Source organism: Haliaeetus albicilla, chromosome 19 (assembly GCF_947461875.1).
Source record: "Haliaeetus albicilla chromosome 19, bHalAlb1.1, whole genome shotgun sequence".
In the NCBI taxonomy this organism is placed as follows: Eukaryota; Metazoa; Chordata; class Aves; order Accipitriformes; family Accipitridae; genus Haliaeetus; species Haliaeetus albicilla.
In genome coordinates this window covers 26,783,882-26,805,889 of record NC_091501.1, presented here as the reverse complement: position 1 = coordinate 26,805,889, position 22,008 = coordinate 26,783,882, and the positions used below count along the sequence as shown (strand labels likewise).

The 22,008-nt window shown below is 40.3% G+C and overlaps 1 protein-coding gene and 1 long non-coding RNA gene across 9 annotated transcripts; one reads left to right on the top strand and one right to left on the bottom strand.

The window, feature by feature from the left end:
- Nucleotides 1-793: 793 nt before the first annotated feature.
- On the bottom strand, nt 794-4,498 carry LOC138689993 (uncharacterized). Of its 2 annotated transcripts, XR_011328763.1 has the most exons (3): nt 3,177-4,498; nt 2,669-2,900; nt 794-2,156 (listed from the first exon to the last, which is right to left on the bottom strand). It is a non-coding gene; the product is annotated as an uncharacterized lncRNA (long non-coding RNA). The 2 variants fall into 2 exon arrangements; XR_011328762.1 differs by having other exon boundaries at nt 794-2,900.
- A 49-nt stretch (nt 4,499-4,547) lies between these two features.
- Nucleotides 4,548-20,985, top strand: FAM118A (family with sequence similarity 118 member A). Of its 7 annotated transcripts, none has more exons than XM_069806920.1 (9): nt 6,117-6,243; nt 6,839-6,972; nt 8,610-8,665; nt 9,892-10,144; nt 11,421-11,642; nt 12,258-12,386; nt 13,113-13,398; nt 16,791-16,823; nt 18,267-20,985. In XM_069806920.1, the coding sequence occupies exons 3-9, from the start codon at nt 8,619-8,621 to the stop codon at nt 18,365-18,367; spliced, it is 1,071 nt and encodes a 356-aa protein (XP_069663021.1). In that variant the 5' UTR covers nt 6,117-6,243; nt 6,839-6,972; nt 8,610-8,618; the 3' UTR covers nt 18,368-20,985. The 7 variants fall into 7 exon arrangements, with proteins under 7 accessions (XP_069663019.1, XP_069663020.1, XP_069663024.1 ...); XM_069806917.1 differs by having other exon boundaries at nt 6,839-7,073; XM_069806918.1 differs by lacking the exons at nt 6,117-6,243; nt 6,839-6,972 and adding an exon at nt 4,548-4,686.
- The last annotated feature ends 1,023 nt before the right edge of the window (nt 20,986-22,008 follow it).

The window sequence follows — 22,008 nt, the reverse complement described above, 5'->3', positions numbered from 1 at the left end:
TGAGATTGAAATCTTGGGAAACTCCTGTTACTCAAACCTTTTAACTGTCTTATCTTTCCACAAAAACCAGGACTAACAACTTGGTGAAACTACCTGGAGGTATCTGGATTTTCTCACAAGGAAATTTTTCAGCCTGGAACACACTGCATAGGTAAATTGGGTTTGATACTTTTTAATTTTTTTTTTCATCTCTACTGCAAAGAGTCACTGTAAGACATGTAGCAGGAGAAGGCAGTCATTTATTAGGAAGCTGACTTTTTAAAAGTTACCCCCAAACTAACTAGCACTTGCTATAATCAAGATTGCATTAGTAGAATAAACCTAATTCTACTTTCATTGTTTCTTATTAAGAACGAGGAATTCTGGAGAGAGCCATATTGCAATATGATTCTCTACTGGAGTTGATAACTTCCACAATAAATCCAGTAAAACCGGAGAATATGGAGCTTTTTATGCCTCATCTAGTTAAAAAGACCCAGAGCCAGTTAACAAAAAAACAGACTGGAAATTTCTTACGGAAATTCCTTATTGTAGTATACTTAGTAAAATATTTAAACTCATAAGTAACCTTAGAGCTTTTTTCTTCTGTAGGATACAGGACCTTCATATTATAACTCTTCAGCATTTATGGGTTACATAGTATTCAAGTAGTTAAAGGTGAGGCCTGAAGACATCGCTACAATAATGCTGCCTGAATGTCTTCCTTCTGTGATATAGTATCTATGAGTGTCTGCATGAAGGCCCAGATTCTCAAATGAAAAAATAGAAGGTAAGTGTCCAAATATCCCTGGGCTGGGATCTGTAATCTTTATTGGAATGATAGCATACATTATAGCAAAACACTTTGTTACAACATGCATTAAATGAGATTTGTAGCTGAGATCTCACACCAAAAATCATATACAATACATAACATGGTTCTCATCTGTTGGTGATGTTAATCCAAGCAAGTGTAACGTAAACGTGGTATAACACTTCATTTCTCTTTAGGCATACTAGAGGGTATAAGGCATGGCAGCTGGCTGGATACTAAGAACTTTGCTTCTTGAGTAAGATTTCATTTGGCTTACCTCCCTGGACTTAAGTGCTACATTTGCAGCTTCCTTTGTAGACTTGATCCTGACTTGATAGGAATTACAAATATAGATAACCTCAACTATACCCCAAATTAGGAGTTAGGCACAAATATTTAAACTACAGGAGAGATCATATTACCAACCACCTCAAACCAAAGGTTTGCTTACTAGAAAATACATGAGATCTGGGCAGTCAATAATATTATTATGCAAACAATTCTGCAGTGATCCTCCGTACACTGGATCAGACAGCCAGTCTGACTGGCCACCACTGCAGAGGGTCATGGGGTTCCTGTCCTCAGGGCTCCTTTTTGCTGCAGTTCAAGAAAAGTCGAAGATCTTAACCTATGCTTCTCCACTGCACTTCTGCACTGCATACTGGACCCATGTGATGGTCGCCTTTATACCTCTCTGCTTGCTGATCTGTTGATTGTGGTTTTAATCTTGTTAAATATATGCCTAGGTAGAAGAAGTAGCCACTGGACTACAAAAGCCCAGCCAAGCAGAAAAAAAAAACCCCAAACCCAAAAGTTAGTACTGCACCTGATATGTTCTAACAGAGCAGAGTAACACCTCTACTTTTGTCCCTATTTTATATATATTTTATTTCTGCAAATATTTTAGCTAACATCTTCAACATCTGATATTTGACAACCGAGACAGATGTTTATGCCAGTTCACCAACAAGTTCTTAAAATAATATTCCCACGGTTCATTTCTCTGATCTAGTTATGTTTTTTAACAGCAGCAACTTATTCAAGCAAAATTTGAGTATTTGCAACTTCCTGTCTGGCTTTGTCTCTGCCCATTCTTTACAGTAATATGCTTGATTAAAATCCATTCCTTCCAGTCTCTATAACGTTTTATTTCCTTTTACCTTTTCTCTCTCTTTTTTTTCTTTTGTACTGTCTCCTCTTTGGTTTTGTTTTTGCTCCTTTTTTCCATTACAGTTCTGCCTCTCCTTTGAAATGGCTTTTCTCCCTTTCACACTGCTTCACCCGTTGTTGCTGTTCAGAACAGATAAGGACCTTGTGACAGAGCTGCTTTGGTTTTTTTTGTCAGAAAGGTGCAAAAGACAACCTATTTAATCAAAGGACATTCCAGTCAGTTACACTCTTTAGTTCTTCAAAGCAAACTCATATATTCAGACTTTGTTATGAACAGTTCAAACTAAATTCAAGGTCAGAAAAACTGCAGCTAACAGACCCAATTTCCCCCATCATTTTTTAATATGTATTTTTTCCACATATGACTATACTGAAATGATTACACTCTCACTGATGCTAATGTTACTGGACTCTAGACAATGGATTTTAATTATAGGAATTAATTTATTATTAATTCAATAATTATTAGTTTAATAATTGTTAATTATTGGATTAATTTATTATTGGGGGCAAAAAAAGCCATGGTAAATGGAGAGAACAGGTTGTATTTAATCGTAAAAGGGAGCATGCTATAAAATTATATTCTGGCCTTTTGTCCTGTATTCAGTGTAGAGTCAAATCTGTTATTAAAGCCTTTTACTATTAAAGCTTACACTGCTATTCAAAAGAGACCTCAAAAAAATTCCCCAAGAAGCTGTAGCTTACCATCTCTTCCCTGTCTCATTGAAAGCATAGGACAGCAGCAGCAAATTGTACACACTGAAGAATACTGACTGTGATTCAGTCAGTGTGAGAGAGGTGGGTGCGAGGTAACGCAGAACTCGCATGTAGTTATCCTCTGTTAAGTAAAAGTTGACTGTAGGGAGACCTTGTTGGTGTCTGTCACTGAAGATGTGCTTGTCACTTGGCAGCTTTAAAAATCAGCTCTAGTGTACACCTGCAGTTACATACAGAATTATTTTACACATCATGCCACTCTGCAGGGCTTAGACACACATAATGCTGGAAGTAAAAATTAAAAGGTTGTCTTTGAAAATTAATCTCTATATTCAATCATAGGTAAACTCTAAGTGAACTGACACTGGCTTTTGAAAACATACTTTGAATTTCTGATAGCATCTTTCTTCTTCAAAGCATTTTATAAACTATTCTGTTTACAAAGTTGACAAACTAGTAAGATCCAGTTAGCTCCAAGGTAGAAAAAAGTACTCACCTAACAGGAAGTAACTAGCAGTTCCATTGTGCATGTATAAGGAATTTTATCTCAATCAACAGGGGCAAATTGGCTTCCTGCTATGAAAAAAATTAAGACATGAATTAGTTGGTGTCTTAAAGATGCTTTTCAGCAAGCTCAATAAACTTTCATTACGAGTTTTACTTGTTTTCTTTCTAACCAGCAGTTTCTGGCATAAAGTAAACTAGGGTTTATTTTATCATAACATATTAAACAGCAAGATGTCAAAAGTAAATCAACATTACATCTTGGTGCATAAAACCACAGCTGAATAATCAGATGCATTGGCTCTTCCAGCCAAAACCAACCAGCTGCATTTCTTGTCCTGATTACATCACTTTGAGTAGTATTTCCAAAGTCTGCAAGAAAGCCCAAAATAAACAACTGAATTAACATATTGTTTGGTACACTTGGATAAACATATGAATTTACTATAATATGAGAAATAAATCTTAGGTTGAATCAAGTGGGAAGCTTCTGTAGCTATTTTATTTAGAGTATGCATTTTATCCCTCAGTGTTTCTTGACTAGCAGAACAGTACTTGCCTTTGTTGCTTCTTGAAAGAAACTCCTTCCTATTTCAAAGCTTACAGGTTTCAACACACTTCAGCATCCTCTTCCTCTTCTCACTGCGACTTTTGCTACTGAACTTTATGCCAATTTTCTTGTAAAGGCGTTTGCTTGTCTGTCATATACATTTTCAGTAATAACAAGGAAATATAATGGAAAACAATACATTGTTACCTCTTGTTGTACATTTGGAAAAGTATACCAAACCTCCTTTTGATTGTATTTTATATGGTTACTTTTGTACTGTATTTGATTGGAAAGTATTGATATTCTTTGTCCTTAATGACTTTCCTAACCCCTTGCAAGGGAATTCAGAGCTTACGTAATTTATTATTGTTGTGAGTACTGTTGGGGTTTTTAAAATAATAGTTATTGTAGTCTAAGGATATAAAAGGAACAAGGCTTACATGAAAAGGTAAGAACATTTATCAGATAAATTGACTCAGACTGAAAAATGGAAAAGCTTTCAAGGGCCTTTCTTCACAAATATTTCCTCTCATTAGTTTTTAAATTAATGCGAAACAAAGAAGAATATTAGGTATTGTAAATCTACAGGATAGGTCTGACCTTGAGTCTCAAGCTCTGGAAAATATTTAGCAAGTCTTTGTGACTCCTATCTACAGCTGACAAAATATTCTAAGATACGCAGCAACTTATTTAGTAATACATTCCAACGTTATTACAATGCAGTGTCAAATGGCATTGCAGGCTGGATTTCAGACATAGTTACTGGGGTTTAGGGAGCAGAATATCACCTGGTTCTTCTAAAACACAAGGTCTTTGACCTTCAGGATTACTGAACCCTAAATATCAGCATGTTAAAATACGTTGCTGATTGACTGGCAGTAGCGAAGGGTGGAAGGCGAAGAGCTAGAAGCATTGCAGAGCTTCTCTAACTCAATCAAACCTCCATTTTCAGGTGAGACTGTCGTTACATTCTTTTTTCTCCCTTTCTGTTCTCTCTGATCCTATCCTCCATCTTCCTTATCGCTATGAATATGATGCTCCAAATGTTTGTTAAGACTTTCTAGGGACACTGCAAGGTATTGATATAAAAAAATGACAATGTGAAAAGTGATGTCTAGGGCATATTACAGACAGTTCATAAGGACACAATGTTCTTATGCAAACTGAAAGTTAGTGAAGTCAGTGCGGTTAACGCAACTACTCTTGCCAAAAGTAATGCTGGGTATGGAGTAAAAACAGTGGGTTTACGTTTCATCTGCAAAACTGGCCATGCTTACCAAAATTCTTCCTAAAACTATACCAGAATATCAATGCAACACTGATGTTTAACGAACAAAAAGAGAGTGGTCAAATCTATCATACAGGCATGCAAAACCTGTGAATCTTGATTGTACCCCAAAACGATAGAAGTGACTGACTAGAGAAACAAAGAAAATCTTTTAAGACCTATGTTTGGGAAGCCAACGCCAGTAAGTACTTCGAGTCCGCAAAAGTCTGTAAAATGGTACCACGAGTAGTTTTTAGAACGCCGGCTACGAAATCAAAATTGGAGGACGCGTTTTCAACACAGTTTTGCAACTGGAATTTGGGGGTACGGTTCTGCAACAGTGTCCTTAGGCACCACGAGCAGCCTTTACACAGCGGACCGCCGTGGCGGACTCCTCCCGTGGGGTCACCCCACCGAAGCCACAGCGCTGCAACGCCAGCTGGGCACCGCCGTCGGAAAACGTGGTGGAGCCGGGCGACGTGCTGTCAGTCAAACGCCTTGATAACCCGTGGCGAAGGACCTGCGAGTTTTTAGGCTTTAAGAGACTAAAGAAGAAAAGCAAAGCGCTTTGGAGAGGAGGAGAGCTTCGGCCGTGGGCTCTCCGGTGCGCAGGGAGCTGCCCGTGGCGGGCTGCCACGCCGACCCTCCGGTGGAGCCACGGAAGGTACCCGCACGCTCTCTTTGTGCGGTTTGTTTATATTTTTTTTTTTTTGCGTGTTTTGTTTTGCTTTCTCCTGGCCCTACCGCTTCGCATCTTCCGTGCTTCCATCATCCGTAAGTTTTCATGGCCCTAACCCCGTTCACCTTCGACTTTACCTTCGAGCTCCCTTTCTCCTGCAGCCCAGAGTCGGTTCTCCCGTTTCACACAGGCCCGCGGGCTGCTCGTTTCTGGTTTTGCCTGGAAAAGGGCTTCGGGGCTTTTTCGGCGGTGCGTGAGCGTCACCCCTCTCCGCCGCGGGGAACCGGCCGGGGCGCGGCAGCGCCGCTCCCTCCCGCCCGGCGTCGCCCCGCCGTCGCCCCGCCGTGACCGAGACGGCCGGCGGTGTTCAAGCGGACCTTAACGAGGCGAGTGCTGCCCGGCGGGGCCGAGCCGCTTCTCGGGCGGAATCTTCCTCCCGGGGCGGCTGTTTCCCGGCCGGCGGGGAAGGTCTTCGGGGAGGGGACGGTCCCGCCGGCCGGTGGGGCGGGAGAAGCCCCGCTGCCGCTGCGCCCGCCCCGCCGGAGCGAGGCGGCTCCCGTGAGGTAACGGCGGCGGGGGGCGAGGGCCGGGGTCACCGCTCGGGTCCGCGGCCGCCGTCCTCCCCCCGGCCCGGCGGTGAGGGGCGGGCGGGGAGCCGCCGGCTGCCGGACCGGACCGGACCGGACCGAAGGGAACCGCCGCTCCGGCTGCCGTTCGGCGCGGGGGGCTCCCGGGCAGGCCGGGCGGCAGCGGGGCCGCCGGGGAGGGCCGGGCCCGGCCCGGGGAGGCCGGAGTCGGCAGCGTTGGCGGGGGAGCGGGTCCTCCTCGTCCGCCGCTGAGGGAGGAGGAGGAGGAGGGAGGTAACGGCTCCGTTACCGGAGGGAGAGGCTGCTGCCCTGCCCTGCCCTGCCTTGCCCTCCCTGCTGCTCTTGGCCTTTTTCCAGAGAGAATCAGCGGGCGTGCGGGGTGGACAGGGGAAAGAGGCTTTCCTTCGCCCCGCTGCTTCCTTTGCCTTGAACGTTTTAGGCTGTTCTCCTATATTAAGCTGCCTGGAAGAAGCGTTTGGTTCAGTCAGAGCATTGGCTTGGAGTTTCAGTCAGCGGATAGAGCTCCGATTTCACGGGTAGAGCCTTAAATAAAACCTGCTTTCTTGAACAGGAAGAAAAGACAAAATCAGAGTTTGTTCTGATGAACCCTCCTTGTGTTTGGAGTAGAGACCCAGCTCCCATTCCGCGCTTTCTGGCGAATCTGGATTATAGAGGGGTCCGATTTCCAGGCTGCCATGAGGAAAGGTTGTTGAAAAGCAACTGCGCGTGCCTTTGGTTGCTCCCGTGTCTCTCTTAAAAAGTAAACCAGTCTTGAATGCTGGTGGCCAGGTCCTCTGTTTTTCTAGGTATGCTCACTGAAGAAGTGTTTCTTAAATCTAGTAAGAGAATTTTCAAGACTAGTCAGAATTACTCACTACTCAAAGGCATGGAGAAATTCAGACTTTATCGTTTGCAGCCATTTAGCTATTAGGGGTTGGTGGCAGCTGCTGCCACTTATTTGCACAGCTTCTGCTTCCAGGAAGCAACTTTAAGGGATAAAAGGAAACAATGAGGTCCAAAATGTTGGTACTGACAGCATCCTGTGGCGAGATGCTTATTTTATTAATTTTGGTAAGTTATTAATGTAATTATTAAAGCTTTCTTAGGGATTCTTTCCCAAACACTTCACTGGATGGGGTAATAAAATAATACAGTCCTTTTCAGAATAAGTAAGTTGCACTTCCTTCATGTGTTGGTTTTGCATTGTGAACTCGTAACTTTTCCATATATAAAGGAAACTTGTTCTCTAGATTTTGAAGTGTTTTGCTCTAGACAGGTTATTGTTCTGAATTTTGGATGTGCTGGTGTTCTTCAGATGATAGTGTAGCATCTTTGTAGGATACTGTCAAGGAAGGAAGCAAGGAGAAAATAAGTATCTCGACTAGAAAAGATTTTTCCACTTGAAAAGACATTCTGGGTGCATTTGCAGAAGAGATCTCTGTGTTTTCCTCAGAAATGCTCATGTCCCTCTGTCACAGGGTGGGGATTTTTTTGGTTTTGTTCTTTTCTTTGGGGTTGGTGGGGGGTTTTTTTGGTCAAATGATCTCCAAACTTAGGCCTCCTGCTTCCAAATTAGCTTCCAGCATGTGAACCTGGGAGCTGGCAAGTAGCCAATGAGTCACAGGGTCTGGCAGAATGCTTATTTGAGGGATTAGGGTCTGCAATCTCCACAAGCACAAACTAAGATGTGTTTCAAAGCCAAACAAAAAATACATCCTTATAAAAACAAACCCCAGAATCAATGTAATGAAACTTGGGGATTTCTAAGTGACGATGTTGTAGCCAAATTGTCTTGCCAAGATGCAGTCCTTCTCATGCTTCAGACATAAGACAATATACATGACACTAAAATAAGTTTTCATTTAAAGTACTTGCTGAGAAGAAAAATGTTTCATGTTATATGGTCTGGTAGTGTAGCCAGGTGGTTAGCAGAGGGCCTCTCGTGTTGCAGAAGTCCAGTTTCCACAAACTTGGTTGAATCAGCTGATTATTATGAAAAAAATAAATTCAAGAGATGCATTCATTGCTTGAAAAGAATTAACATTTTAGTAGGTATGATAAATTTTATCTTGAATTTAGACACAAGTATTTTTCAGCTGCGTGAATAGCCATATCTCCATTAGCTTCAAAATGTCAATCAACTGAGCTTAAATGGAGCTCATACTTTGTCAGCTTTGTTTCTATCAGTGCGTTGCTTAACTAGGATGTGATATACAGAGTCTTGATTATAAAATACTTGATAAGAATAAATAGAAAACGCTAACAGTCATACATCTGGTTTTAATTTTGGCCTTTTTTAAGGTAGAAGCATCAAGAATTATTTTACTTTTTGTTTTACTTAGGGCTCAGAGATGGATTCATCAGAACGATCAACAATTAGAAGTGAGCAGAAATCCAGGTAACTTGTGTTGCACAGGTTATATAAAACTGTCTCTTAATGAAAATCTGAAAACACAATGGAAGTACATTACTGAAAATTGGATACATCATGCTTGGAAACTTGAAATGATCCCAGAATCTAGTTTCTCCACTGACCGAGTGCTTCATACTCAGAGTTAAGCTGTTCGTGAGGAATAAATAATACACTTGCTGAGAGGAAACAATTAATGCTGAATGTAGCAGGAAGGCATGGGGATTATCAGCAACATATTCTTTGTAAGCATTAGCTAGCAACCTTATCTGCATGTTTATTAATCGCTTTGCCTAGGGCCATTTCAAGTTAAATAAGGTTTTAGCTAGATCATTTCAGATGATCGTGAAGTAAGAGGTGTTAAACACCCAGATTATCAGATTAACAGGAATTAAAAATCTGTAAAGGTAGTTTTGAAAGTCAAGGGAATTCTAAGGTTCTGTATTACTGAAATCCTTGCTTGTATACAGTCATTTCACTGTATGGTTTAAATGCATTTTCACTTCTTCGCAAAGTAGTCATGAAAGCCAGACTTTCTCAACAGTTTCTTGTGCTGGTTTGCGCAGTGACTACTGACGTGGAACCAAATACGCCTTTGAGAGTAATCTGTGGTTAGTAACATCTGAATAGTGGGCTAGATGAACCCTTGATCGGAACAAGCATGACTGTTCTTACGTTCATGTATCCTAAAGTGAGAATAAATGAGAATAAAAAATACTGCTTTTTCCCAGAAAAAAAAACAAAAATTTGTTTCTTTGAAATACTGTGACTTGTCCCTTTGAAATAGTTCTACTTACTTTCTATCAGGCATGTTTCAAGTAAGTCATTGGACAGTCCTTTGACTACTTTTTTCAAAATTCCATTTGAAATGGTGTTTGGCTAGCCCAGTGGACTGAAAATTGGTAATTGTCAATTTGGATCTCAAAGACATTAGTGATTTGAAGTTGACGGTTTTTGGCTTAAATTAATTATGCACACTTACTTGTCTAAAATGACAAAAAGACTTAAAGTACGTTGTCAGTTTGGGGAAGGGTGTGAACTGCTGCCAATACTATTCTTCTGTGTAGCAATGGAGAACTTGGTTCCTTTTGGCTGGTTAGTATTTTGCACAAGTGTTAATAGTTCATACGGACTTCTTGAGTCAGTCACGAGATCTTCAGACAAGTTAGAAAATGCACTGTTAAAAATGAAGATTTTTGTTTTCTGTTTTAAAGGAAGTTCTTAAAAAGTCTAATAAGAAAGCAGCCTCGGGACCTTCTTCTTGTAATTGGAACCGGCGTAAGTGCTGCAGTAGCACCAGGAATCCCAGCGCTGTGCTCCTGGAGAAGTTGCATTGAGGCGGTAATTGAAGCAGCTGAGCAGCTGGAGGTGCTTCATCCTGGAGATGTTGCTGAATTTCGTAAAAACGTAATCAAAGATAGAGACCTGCTTGTGGTGGCACATGATCTCATCAGAAAAATGTCACCAGTGAGTCTGTTTGTAACTTACACTGATTTCTAAAATTATTATATACTTTTATTTTGTTATCAACAAAAATTCTTTTCAGCTTTCTAGAACTTGAAATTTTTCTGGTAAAAATTGAAATTTTGATGGTAATCATATAGTACACTGTACATTTTGGAGTGGCTAAAAAATCCTTGTTTTTAGTGTAAGTAAGCTTTTGTCTTAATTAATGCAAGTAAGAGTCCCAACTATTAAATATTCGCAATAATGTTTCTTGGAACTGAAAGAGGAATTTATAGCTGTGCCGGCTAAAACTAGAGATACCCTGAAAGTACAGGTAGACCTTGACCCTGTCGATAGCTTTAGATCACACAGACTTAATCACCGCTGTAGCTCACACTTTGCTGAAGACAGTCCATACATGCCCAGGTTCTCAGCTGTTCATCTTAGGTTCCGGAGGTTTTCAGATCGTGTTAATAGGTTTGCCAAGTCTTCTAGTTGAAATAATTAGGGTGACGTACATACTGCTAAGTTGCAGGATGTGTTGAGTGTTTTGCAAACCGTGGTGGGCTTCTCTACAGGCAAAGTGTAATAACCACCGCTCTCTTTTGGGAGGAGTCTGCATGTATGGTTAGGCTTTGTAGCAGATTTAATGATTAATAGATTTTTCTCAACCAGGAAGCAAAAAAACCCCCAACCCAAACCTCTTTAATGGTATATCCCAGACTCTGAATCCAGGGAATGATAATTTTAGTACACTAACTCATTTTCACAGCAGTAAAAGCATACTGAGAAAGGTGAGGTTTCCATGTAGTTAGGCCAGTAACTGTATTGGGCTTATAAACAGACCGTTGTTCTGCGTCTAATACAATTTATTGAATAGGAAGCCTGTATATTTTACAGAATTATTACAAGTTCCTGTCAGTCTCAGCAGATACTCTGGGCAAATGCAGCCTGCGCTTTTAGGAAAGCGTACCTTCATGTTTGTTTAGAAGTGACCAGTGAGGATTTAACTGTAGCAAAATAATTTTGTTTATTTTACCTGTATTACAAGCTTCCTTGAGAAAACCAGACTACTATTTTCAGCTACGTTAAGTAGAGGCAAGAGCACCTGAATAATTTGAGATTGTTGTTTTTGATGGTTTTGTACATTCAGACCTTTATGCTTTGTATACCACATAAGCCCTCTTTTAAAGAAACGCTTTGGCATTAAGTAGACAGATGAGGTGGATTTTCTGTTGGAGGCAATTCTAATGGTGCATGTGGTCCTTATGAAGTGTTCCTCTTTTTCTTTCTTCAGCGTACTGGGGATACAAAGCCCAACTTCTTCCAGGATTGCTTAATGGAGGTGTTTGATAATTTAGAACAACACATTCAGAATCCTGTTGTTCTGCAATCAATCCTGAGACTCATGGAGAGAGGCACAATGGTTCTGACTACAAACTATGATAATTTACTTGAAATCTTTGGTCAGCAACAGGGTAAACCTATGGAATCTTTAGACTTGAAAGATAAGGATAAGGTATGATGAGAGCAGTAAAATTTTAAGACTTCTAATAAGAGAAGGCAGATTGTAAGCTTCATTGAAAGATGTTTTCCTGTTTAAAGAGTGTCAAGGCTAAAACTTCTTAATTGGTAAAGCATGTCTATAAGCTAACAGCAGATGCACAGATATATATTTTATGTGTCTGTCTTATTCTGAATAATCTGGTAACAGTTACCAAAGGGAATTTCAGTGACACATTTATTAACCAATTCCCTCCCACTCCTTGGAAAAAAACCACAAAATTACTTAACTTACATGAAGTAATTGTTACAATCACAAATACGATTTCACCTAGCTGGTAGTTAATTTGCTGTTCGTATCTTTTGTGCCAGCGTTGCTGGAACTTGCTGCTTGGTTGAATGCTTGTTTAGACCAAAAAGCCAGAGGCATCTTCAGTATCGGCAATCACCTCTTTATTATAATTTAAAGTAAGCTTAGTAATTAAAATTACCTCTTGCTGCAGAAAAGTGCAAAAGAAGTTACTTCTGCTTTAGGTGACTTTGTAAGTTCGGACAGCTGTATATTTTTTCAGAATCTCAGTTATTGTAGTATATTATAACAAAAGAATGTAACTTGCATGATATGCTTTAGGTTCTTCAGTGGGCAAGAGGTCATATAAAATACGGAGTTCTTCATATTCATGGCTTATATACTGATCCCTGTGGAATGGTGCTAGATCCCTCAGGATATAAGGATGTTACTCAAGATCCTGAAGTCATGGTTTGTGTGATCTTTAAAATTTTTACTATGTTTTGCCAAACTATTTTATTGTAATCACTGCATACGCACTACCTATCATGTAGTTAAATAATTGGGGCCCAGAAAAATGGCAGTATTCAGAAAGCCAGCTATGTTGCTAGGGCAATGTGTGCTCTTGTATACTGCTGCTTTGTAAATCACAATCAAAACCCTCAGCTGTATGTCATAGTTTTAGAGTTTTTTCTATTTATCTCGTGAAAGAACATTAGCCGTAAAATACTAGACACCAGAACAAGGATTCATCACCATCTGATTGCTTGGATTCATTTTTTAGGGGCTTAAGCTGTTACCAGCTCTGGATTCTGGACTTAATGTCATATCTTAGGTATTTTAAGAAGTCAAACATTTGGTCAAGAATATTAATTTTCCTTATTTACAGATTGACCCTAACAGCACACCTGACCTAACAGCACACCATAATTCTTTCAGTTTAAAATTCCCTTACTGGAAATATTTACGTGTGTACTTATTTTTGTACAGTAACTTTGATTTTGAACATAAACTTTTTTGTAGAAAGAGTACTTATGAAATGTCAGTTTGCCCTGATCCTAAAACATATGCTTAATTCAGTTCAATAGCGATGTCTGCTCTGCTTCTCCTTTTAAGTCTGACATTCTAAAAGTTCTTACCTTGGCCTTTTGACTACTGAAGTAAATGTAGCTCGTGCATGTTTCTATTTCTTAACAGGAAGTTCTTCAAAATTTGTATCGAACCAAGTCTTTTTTGTTTTTGGGCTGTGGAGAGACTCTGCGCGATCAGATATTCCAAGCTCTTTTTCTTTATACTGTAAAGAATAAAGTGGATTTAGAACATTATATGTTGGTGCTTAAAGAAAATGAAGACCACTTTTTTAAGCTCCAGGCAGATATGCTGCTGCACGGAATAAAAGTAGTGTCCTATGGGGACTGTTTTAAACAGTTCCCAGAGTACGTAGAAGATCTGACCGCTCAAATCTGCAAGCAGAGAAGTCCAGGTAATGTCTCCTCTTTCTTTAATAAGAAAATTTTGAGCAGCTATGTAGCAGGATGCCATGTCTGAACAATCAGCACTTGGTCTGAGGTGTTGACCTCATGTGTAGCTGGCCTGTGTAGCATCTTTGCTTATGAATGGCATGCAGAGTTGGAACACTTGACAAAATTCCAACCAAATTTCTTTCTGTAAGGTCTGTGGATTCTTGCAAATTTAATCTTTAATTCTGAATTTGTCTTTTTGTTAGCATTTAGTTAAGATGTTTACTTTGTGTATTTTTTTGGCGTGAACTACTCCAGTATATTGAGTATTAAATTATATGAAATATGACATGTCAGTAAAAAAGACTAAAAGAATTGAAGGAATTAACTGGTGGGATAAGCTGGTTGAGCCACAATATCTGATTAAGCATAGAATGGGAAATTAAATCAGTACACCCAATAGTGTTTGGTTTAACACAGTTAGGACGAGTGGGGAGAAAACCTGAGTGTGAGGGTAACGTTTTATGACAATAAAATAGAAGAGGCTGTGGAGTAATACTCCATTTGCGACAGCGAATGGCGTTCTGTAGAGGGCATTTAATGCTAAAATGGGAAATACCTTGATACCTTTGCTGAAGGTAACGACTAGTCCTGCATCAACAGGGAGCTAAATTTTACTAACTAGGTCCATTCACTTACTTTCCCCCCTGCTCCCTTCCATCCTGTTGTCTCTCAACTCATAAAATTCCTTAGCTGTAGCAATGAAGAGCCTTTAATACAAAACCAGGGAAAAACAACTGTATGTTGAAGGAAGGAGATTTCTTCAGTGTTTTCCAAACAAGGACAGTTCTACTCTGGCTTAGCCAGAGAATTGAGGAGAATAACTAGAGTAAATGACCTTGGGAAGAATACTGTTTCACAGCTCTTTTATCATGTCAGGGAAACTGTTTTGTCTAAAATTATTCCCAAGTGGTGCATAGCAGGAACCTTCCCCTTGCCCTCCCTAAAAGAAAACTGCAGGTGTATACCCAAATTATGTAATGGTTTTTGTAACTGGATGAACATTACATTTACACTGGATTAGATTTTTCTTTCCATGAAGGCTAGAAAAAATACTTAGCACAGCATTTAGGTTTCAGGAAGTTTGTCTGCGGTGTAGACACCCAGAAGTAAGTTGGGGTGCAATTTCAGACACTGAAGTAGCCTCAGCCTGCTAGTTTTTTTCTTTGGCATGCTGCTGTTCATGGATGTGATGGACATACTTCTCACAGTCTGGGCAGTGTCTAGAGCCTGTGGAGTCTGGAGTGTCCAGTTTATTGCGAAGCAGCCATTGATATCAAAACAGGGTGGGAGATATATTTACATAAGCTCTAAATGGAAATGATTGCAAAATCGGACTATAATCCTCCCTTTTTTGTTCAGTGGAATTACTGATTGGGATTAATACTTGCAAGAAGAGGGACCTTACTCTGACTGCAGAATCTTGTTGATCTCATTTGCAAGTCAAGATCCCAAACAAAACTGTTTTCAAGTGTGCATTAACTGCTCTTCACATTACCAAACTGTCAGGTTTCATTGTTTCATGCTTATTTACAAACTCTCTTTTAAAAAAATAGCAGAAGGAGTTTGTTAAAAGGCTTATATGAAAGAAATGAGAAATGCAGGCCCTGATCCTGATAGCGGACTTCAGCCACCCCGGCATCTGCTGGAAAAGCAGCACAGCGAACTGCAAGCAGCCCAGGAAACTACTGGAGTGTGTTGAGGACAACTTCCTAGTACAGGTGATGGAGAGCCCAACCAGAGGAGAGGTGCTGCTGGACCTGTTGCTCACTATCAGAGAGGTCAAGATGGGAGGTAGCCTGGGCTGCAGCAGTGATGCTCTGGTAGAATTCTCAATTTACTGATGAAGCAGAAGTTGCTAAGCCATTATCCATATTTGAAAAGTTGTGGCAAACTGGGGAAGTTCCCACTGAGTGGAAAAGGGGAAATGTAGCTCCTGTTTTTAAAAAGTGAAAAAAGGAAGACCCAGGGAACTACAGGCCAGTCAGTCTCACCTCTGTGCCCAGCAAGATCATCAAGTGGATCCTCCCGGAAACTATGCTAGGGCACATGGAAAATAAGGAGGTGATTGGTGACAGCCAGCATGGCTTCACTAAGGGCAAATAGTGCCTGACAAATTTGGGGTTACAGCATTGGTGGATAAGGGAAGAGCAGCTGACATCATCTACCTGGACTTGTGCAAAGTGTTTGACACTGTCCCACGTGACATCCTTGTCTCTAAATTGGAGAGACATGGATTTGACAGATGGACCACTCGGTGGATAAGGAATTGGCTGGATGGTCGCACTCAAAGAGTTGTGGTCAACGGCTCGATGTCTGAGTGGAGAACAGTGACGAGTGGCGTTCCTCAGGGGTCGGTATTGGGACCGGCCATGTTTAACATGTTTGTCGGCAACACGGACAGTGGGATTAAGGGCACCCCTAGCAAGTTTGCCGACGACACCAAGCTGTGTGGTGCGGTCGACATGCTGGAGGCAAGGGATGCCGTCCAGAGGGACCTTGACAGGATTGAGAGGTGGGGCCCGTGCAAACCTCATGAAGTTCAACAAGGCCAAGTGCAAGGTCCTGCACATGGTTCGGGGCAATCCCAAGCACAAATACAGGATGGGTAATGAGTGGATTGAGAGCAGCCCTGTGGAGAAGGACTTGGGGCTGTTGGTTGATGAGAAGCTCAACATGACCTGGCAATGTGCACTTCCAGCCCAGAAAGTCAACCGTATCCTGGGCTGCATCAGAAGAAGCGTGACCAGCAGGTCGAGGGAGGTGATTCTTCCCCTCTACTCCGCTCTCGTGAGACCCCACCTGCAGTTCTGTGTTCAGCTCTGGGGCCTCCAACATAAGAAGGACATGTACCTGTTGGAGTGAGTCCAGACGAGGGCCATGAAGATGATGAGGGCTGGAGCATCTCTGCTGTAAAGACAGGCTGAGAGAATTGGGGTTGTTCAGCCTGGAGAAGGCTCTGGGGAGACCTTATAGCGGCCTTCCAGTATCCAAAGGGGGCCTGCAGGAAAGCTGGAGAAGGACTTTTTACAAGGGTGTGTAGTGACAGGATATGTGGTAATGACTTCAAACTGAAAGAGGGTAGATTTAGATTAGACGTAAGGAAGAAGTTCTTCACTGTGAGGGTGGTGAGGCACTGGAACAGGTTTGCCCAGAGAGGTTGTGGATGCCCCATCCCTGGCAGTGTTCAAGGTCAGGTTGGATGGGGCTTTGAGCAGCCTGGTCTGGTGGAAGGTGTCCCTGCCATGGGACATATGATTCTAAATGCAACCTTGCCATTTTGGGATGTCGCATAAAAGTGTAAAAGCTTTTTTGACGCTAACTTGTGCTGTTCCTGTCTCTGACACTTCTCTAGATGCTGATCGAGTGGACAGCACAACACTGTTGGGTAAGTAACTTTCTTATTTTTACTTAAATTTCCATAATCTATCGGAGAGATAAAAATAAGTCTCTGATTACAAAATAATTAAATTATTATTGTGCAGCGCTCTCATTTAGCTCTGAAAGTCTGCTTAACAGATTCTTTTTTTACCCTCTTTCTACCTATTAGCAGATAACTGCTGGCTTTCGGCTGTCAATAAAATGAGAAATGATAGAATGGAAAAGCTCCAGAAAATGTATATTAAAAATTACTGATGATGATATTCCCAGATAATATTAACATCCTTGTGGTTTTGGCTTAAACTTCCAAACATATGTTTGGCTATTTTGAGTGCCCTCCTTAAGGTATAGAAGAGTGAATCTCAAGCTTAAGTGTGTAGTACTGAAGGTGAATTTTTGGCTAAGTGTTGTTCAGGCATCTTTGTGATACTTCTGTGAATAAGCAGAGCAGTAATACATCCCAATTTATGGTATAAAATAGCAAAACTTCCCTTTGAAACACCACTTCAACTTAAAAAGATTACATTTCTAAGATACTTGTGCTGCTGCTGCAAATAATATCAAAATTGTATGGAAGTATCATTTCATTATTGGACATAAGGGTCTTTGGCATTGCAGTATATTAGCCCTGCCTCCCCCCCCCCCCCTTCCTCACCGTCAAAAAGTACAGAAGGTCCAAGATACTCGGGAGCAGACATAAAGTCAGAGGTTACTTTTGTAACTCCAAATAGATGTTAAACTTATCTGTCTTTCTCATGAGTTCATAAATCCCTTTTTCAGTAAAGTACAATTAGGCATCAGTGGAATATAAAAAACTTGAGCACAATTTATTCCAGTTCCACTTAACATAAAGCTCCTTCACTAACTTGTTAGCATCCTCCTTACAAGTAATTTTAGCACCCATTTACTTATATTTTGGAATACATCGCAAGTAAAAAAATAAAGGAGAATTATTCCTTAACACAGATTTGTATAATACCCTGCAAAAAAATATATCTAGAGTTTTAAGTGATGGATGTCCTGATTTGAAGGAATTTCCCTTCATTCGTTTTTACTGTCCAGCTATGCTGTTCGTACTCTCAACAGTAGCTCTCACCAAGAATTTTCTTCCTCTGAATAAGGGATCCAAACTTTTTAAAGAAGCTTCTCACCTCTGAACTCCACAGGCATTATCACACAAAATCAAAAATTATTTTCTTCAAAAGGCAGCTGTATAATTAGCTACTTCCTGATTTATATGTTAGTACCAGAGCTCAGTGTTGAGGAAGAGCTGGAGATCACTGAACTGGTGCAGACTTTCAGTAGGGTTAGGGTTATACTTCAGAATCCAAATACAAAAACCTCAGTGGACCACTGTTGTGTTTATCTTAATATTTGGTGCTTTCAATAAAAAGTATACAAAGCACACGTATGTAGCAACATTAAATTTACTTTTTTTCTCCCTCCACAGGAACTTCATGTGTGGACTGTGCTAAAAGGAAGTTAGGAGAAAATGGCACTGACTCTTCTAAGAGAATCAAGCAGTCAGATAATGGTATACTCACTATTTAACGAAAAAAACCCCAAAGCCCAACCCAGAAGCTTTTTAACAGTAGGTGTTTTACATCTGCTGCATGGAAAGTTTTGAGCGGAGTATTTCCATGGTTTTAAGTGGAATAAAAATTGTGCATCTTAGCCTTTTATTTTCTAAAGCTGTAAATGTGTAATGTATGTAAAGCTTGAGTAGTACTAGTCACTCTCCAGGCACTTCCGTACTACTAAAACTGTATCTGCAGGGTCATTTAGAAGCGGGTGCAGGTTTTCTCTGCCTGTTCTTCAAGTCAGTTGGACCAAACTCTTACCAAGGTGAAGCCACAACAGAGGTAATGTTTGAATCTGTCAAAAATTACTTTTAGCATACCTGTGTCTATCTGTTAGGTGCCTTCAAAATGAAGGGTTTTCTATTCTTTTCTCATCAGCTGAACTGCAGTTAGGCTGCTGGAGGTTGAACTCTTCAGGGGTCTGTTAGCACAAGGCTGCTTGCAGGCTTCAGATTCAGATCCCTAAGCTGTTAGGAACAGGAACTTGTTTCATGTTTATAGAACCTGCATCATGATAACCTGCCCATTTTACACTTTTAGCGTATTTGTTTTCATTTGTCAGTCTGTCAAGCATGAGATCACATGGGGAAAAAAAGGATGCAAAAGTAATGTATTGGCAAGGACATACCATATGTATATGGGAGCTTGCTGACCTATTTGCAGTGTATTTCTATGGAAATAGTTAAAATAGTGTTGTTTAAATCGCAGAGTATGCAGCCAGTTATCTCAGAAAGCAGATAATGGATAGTCTTAATGCGGCAGAATTAAAACCAGTAGTATCTAATTATGTATCTGTAGACCATTTCTAATGTAGAAGTTTGACTTCATTTGAATTACTCAAATGATCAGTAGGCACCGAGAAGGTCAGGCACTGCATTAACTGTTTTTTTCTGAGGTGCCGTTACTTCACCTAGCACTCATCTCAGCACTGAACTGACATAATTAGCAGTTCAGTTGCTAACACCGCTAACCTTCCGAAATTTTCTAGTCAGCTGCCTCTCACCTCAATGCCTGCAGGAGAGCATGTTCAGGACCATTCTTTGTTCTGCTACCTGCACATTTGTATCTGGCAGTCCTAGAGGGTTGCTTCAGTCACATTTCTCTGCTTACATTCCCTGTGGATCTGATCTGTTATGCCTTCTGAGATCACGCTACGTTATAATGAGGTTTTACAGGGAATGGAAGTGATGGGTCTGTCAGATGACCTTTCTGTCTGAATTGTGGTATGTATGTCAACTCTTTACTCCTATGTCACAAAACCAATTTCTCCTTGTTCTCTAGTATCTATGTGTGCAAAATGAAAAGCTTAAAAGTGAGGAGCGTGCTTCTTTCTAGACTAGTAACTACTGGGATGGGTAGAGTTTTTGTGGTGTGGAAGTCTTTGTCCGTGTTCTGAAGCAGGTAAAGATCTGAAGACATTTTGCCTAGAAAAGCAATCTTAAACAATGCACGCACACTGACTCTTCTACCCCAGGAGAAAACACCCAGTCATCTTTCATGATTGACAGTCTGGAAACTATACGTGGGTGTTAGTATGCAATATCATTGCTAAGCACCTTAAGTATCAGTTCTCAAGGTTTCAGCTGTGTTTTTTTTAAAAGGTAAAAATCAAAAGCAAAACTAGCCTGAATATAGACCATACTCATCTTCTCCCTTTGAGAGACTGTATTTATGCATACATCGCTTTGGAAAATTAAGTCTTTTAGCATTGCATATAGCATTATCTGTAAGACTCTTAACTTCCAAAATTGGCTTCTCTAGTCAGCATGAATTGGCTGTTTTGAAAAGTGATCTGTCATGCTATTTTGGATGCTGATTATCAGCTTATAACACTTAAATTGTTGCTTCAAGCTGCAGCAAAATTAATCAGATGAGCTGAGCTATTTATAACCATGATTAATTATTTAAGCCCAACCCTAAAGTCATGTAACTCTGTATCTTGTGCCTGAAGTCAGATCCACATTAGGAAATCACATCCCCTCCCTGTATTAAGGATCAGCTTACACCTAGCATTGGCAATTCTTCCATTTTGTAGACACTGCTGAACTGCAAGTTATGCAACAGCCTCCCCCCGTTTAACTGCCATTTATTCATATCCTGAAAAGCAGATGAGTAAGTAAGGAGTTATTTTCATTTCTAACATACACAATAAGAAGGTAGAAATGCCTAGTTTGGGTTTAGTTACACAACCCCCTCCCCTATATATTTTAAGTCATCTTGGGGATGGGATTGCCTTGCAGCTACCTCAGGGTTTAAAATACAGTCAAAAGGGACAGAACCTGAAACTCATCTGTTCCATTTATCTGTTAAGTGAAAGAGTAAGGTTGTTTAAGGCCCTGTTCAAATTAGTAGTGGAGTGCCGTGAAAGAACTAACCATACAAACTGGCATACTAAATGTTTGCTGATTCTAATGTAGATTGCTCTTTTTCTACTTAATTCATAATTTTTTTTTAAAATAGGAGTAAGAAATTTACTGAAAACAAACTTGTTGACCATTTATTATCCTGTCTTGCTCAAGCTGTGTAATGATGTTGATAGGATATCTCTGATGATAGCATATGCTCTTTTAATAAGATATCTAAAGCCAATAGACCATTCTTATATAGTAACTAAAATGTGTAGCTTTGATTGTTCTTCAGACAGTTTAATTCTTTACTGTATTTTTCTATTTCAATGAACTGTTTCCTAGCAAACAGTTAAAAAACCCCACAAACCAAAACAAAACTTCTGTATTTGCAATACCCAGACTGATGTGGGTCAAAGGTCTTTGAAAATCACTGGAGGCTGCTCTTCTATTCATCCTTCACACTACTGTGTTTCCACATCTGTCAATGGATTCTGAATTAAGGGACTGATGCCAACTGATGACTTACACTCAGAGTAAATAATTTTTATTAAAGTGTGGCAGCAACATAAGTATTTGATAAACATTGGTCTACAGTGTAAGCGGACAGACTTACATTGTTATATTCCCATACGAACACGTTACCTACTGCTCACGTCATTCCTTCCTTGTGCAGTAACCCCTCATGTCCAGACATCATCAGTTGTGTGCAACAAGTACAGTATTAGCAACACATTACAAGGCAGACGTGTATAAGCAGCATGGTGGACAAAAGGAAGCTAGTATATGAACATAAGATATAATTATTATGAACAACAATAACCAAATAAAGCTCTTCAGCATACACTGAGGTGAAGCTTAAGCCAGATGAAGTGATTCAAGCTCTCTCGGTGTTCTGTAACCAACTCAATTAACTTTGCTTCTTAGATGAAGCATGGCCATCAAAATAAACTTGACACTACTGGGACAGCTATGTAATAAATCTCAACTGCAAACCAATTTATAAGGCTGCTACGTGTATGGCATCTGACTCACACCTGGTTTATTCTTTCCACTTCTGTGTGGGGTAGAATACCTCAAAGGTGAAATTTTTCCACGTTACAACACACCTATAGCAATATATCATGAGCTTTTGTAAAGTTAAAGTTTTCATAAGGTTGCAGTGGAAGACTGAAGCCTTAGTGGGTGTCACAAAAGCCACATAAGATAATGGGCAGATTTCAGTATCTTGTTTTTAAAAAAAAAAAAACATGAAATAATCCTATCT

Bases quoted from the DNA above. Each gene is read 5' to 3' on its own strand.
- FAM118A (XM_069806918.1), top strand. From the start codon at position 8,619: ATGGATTCATCAGAACGATCAACAATTAGAAGTGAGCAGAAATCCAG. The intron at 11,643-12,257 runs GTATGATGAGAG...GATATGCTTTAG, and splicing joins ACTTGAAAGATAAGGATAAG to GTTCTTCAGTGGGCAAGAGG. The intron at 12,387-13,112 runs GTTTGTGTGATC...ATTTCTTAACAG, and splicing joins CTCAAGATCCTGAAGTCATG to GAAGTTCTTCAAAATTTGTA.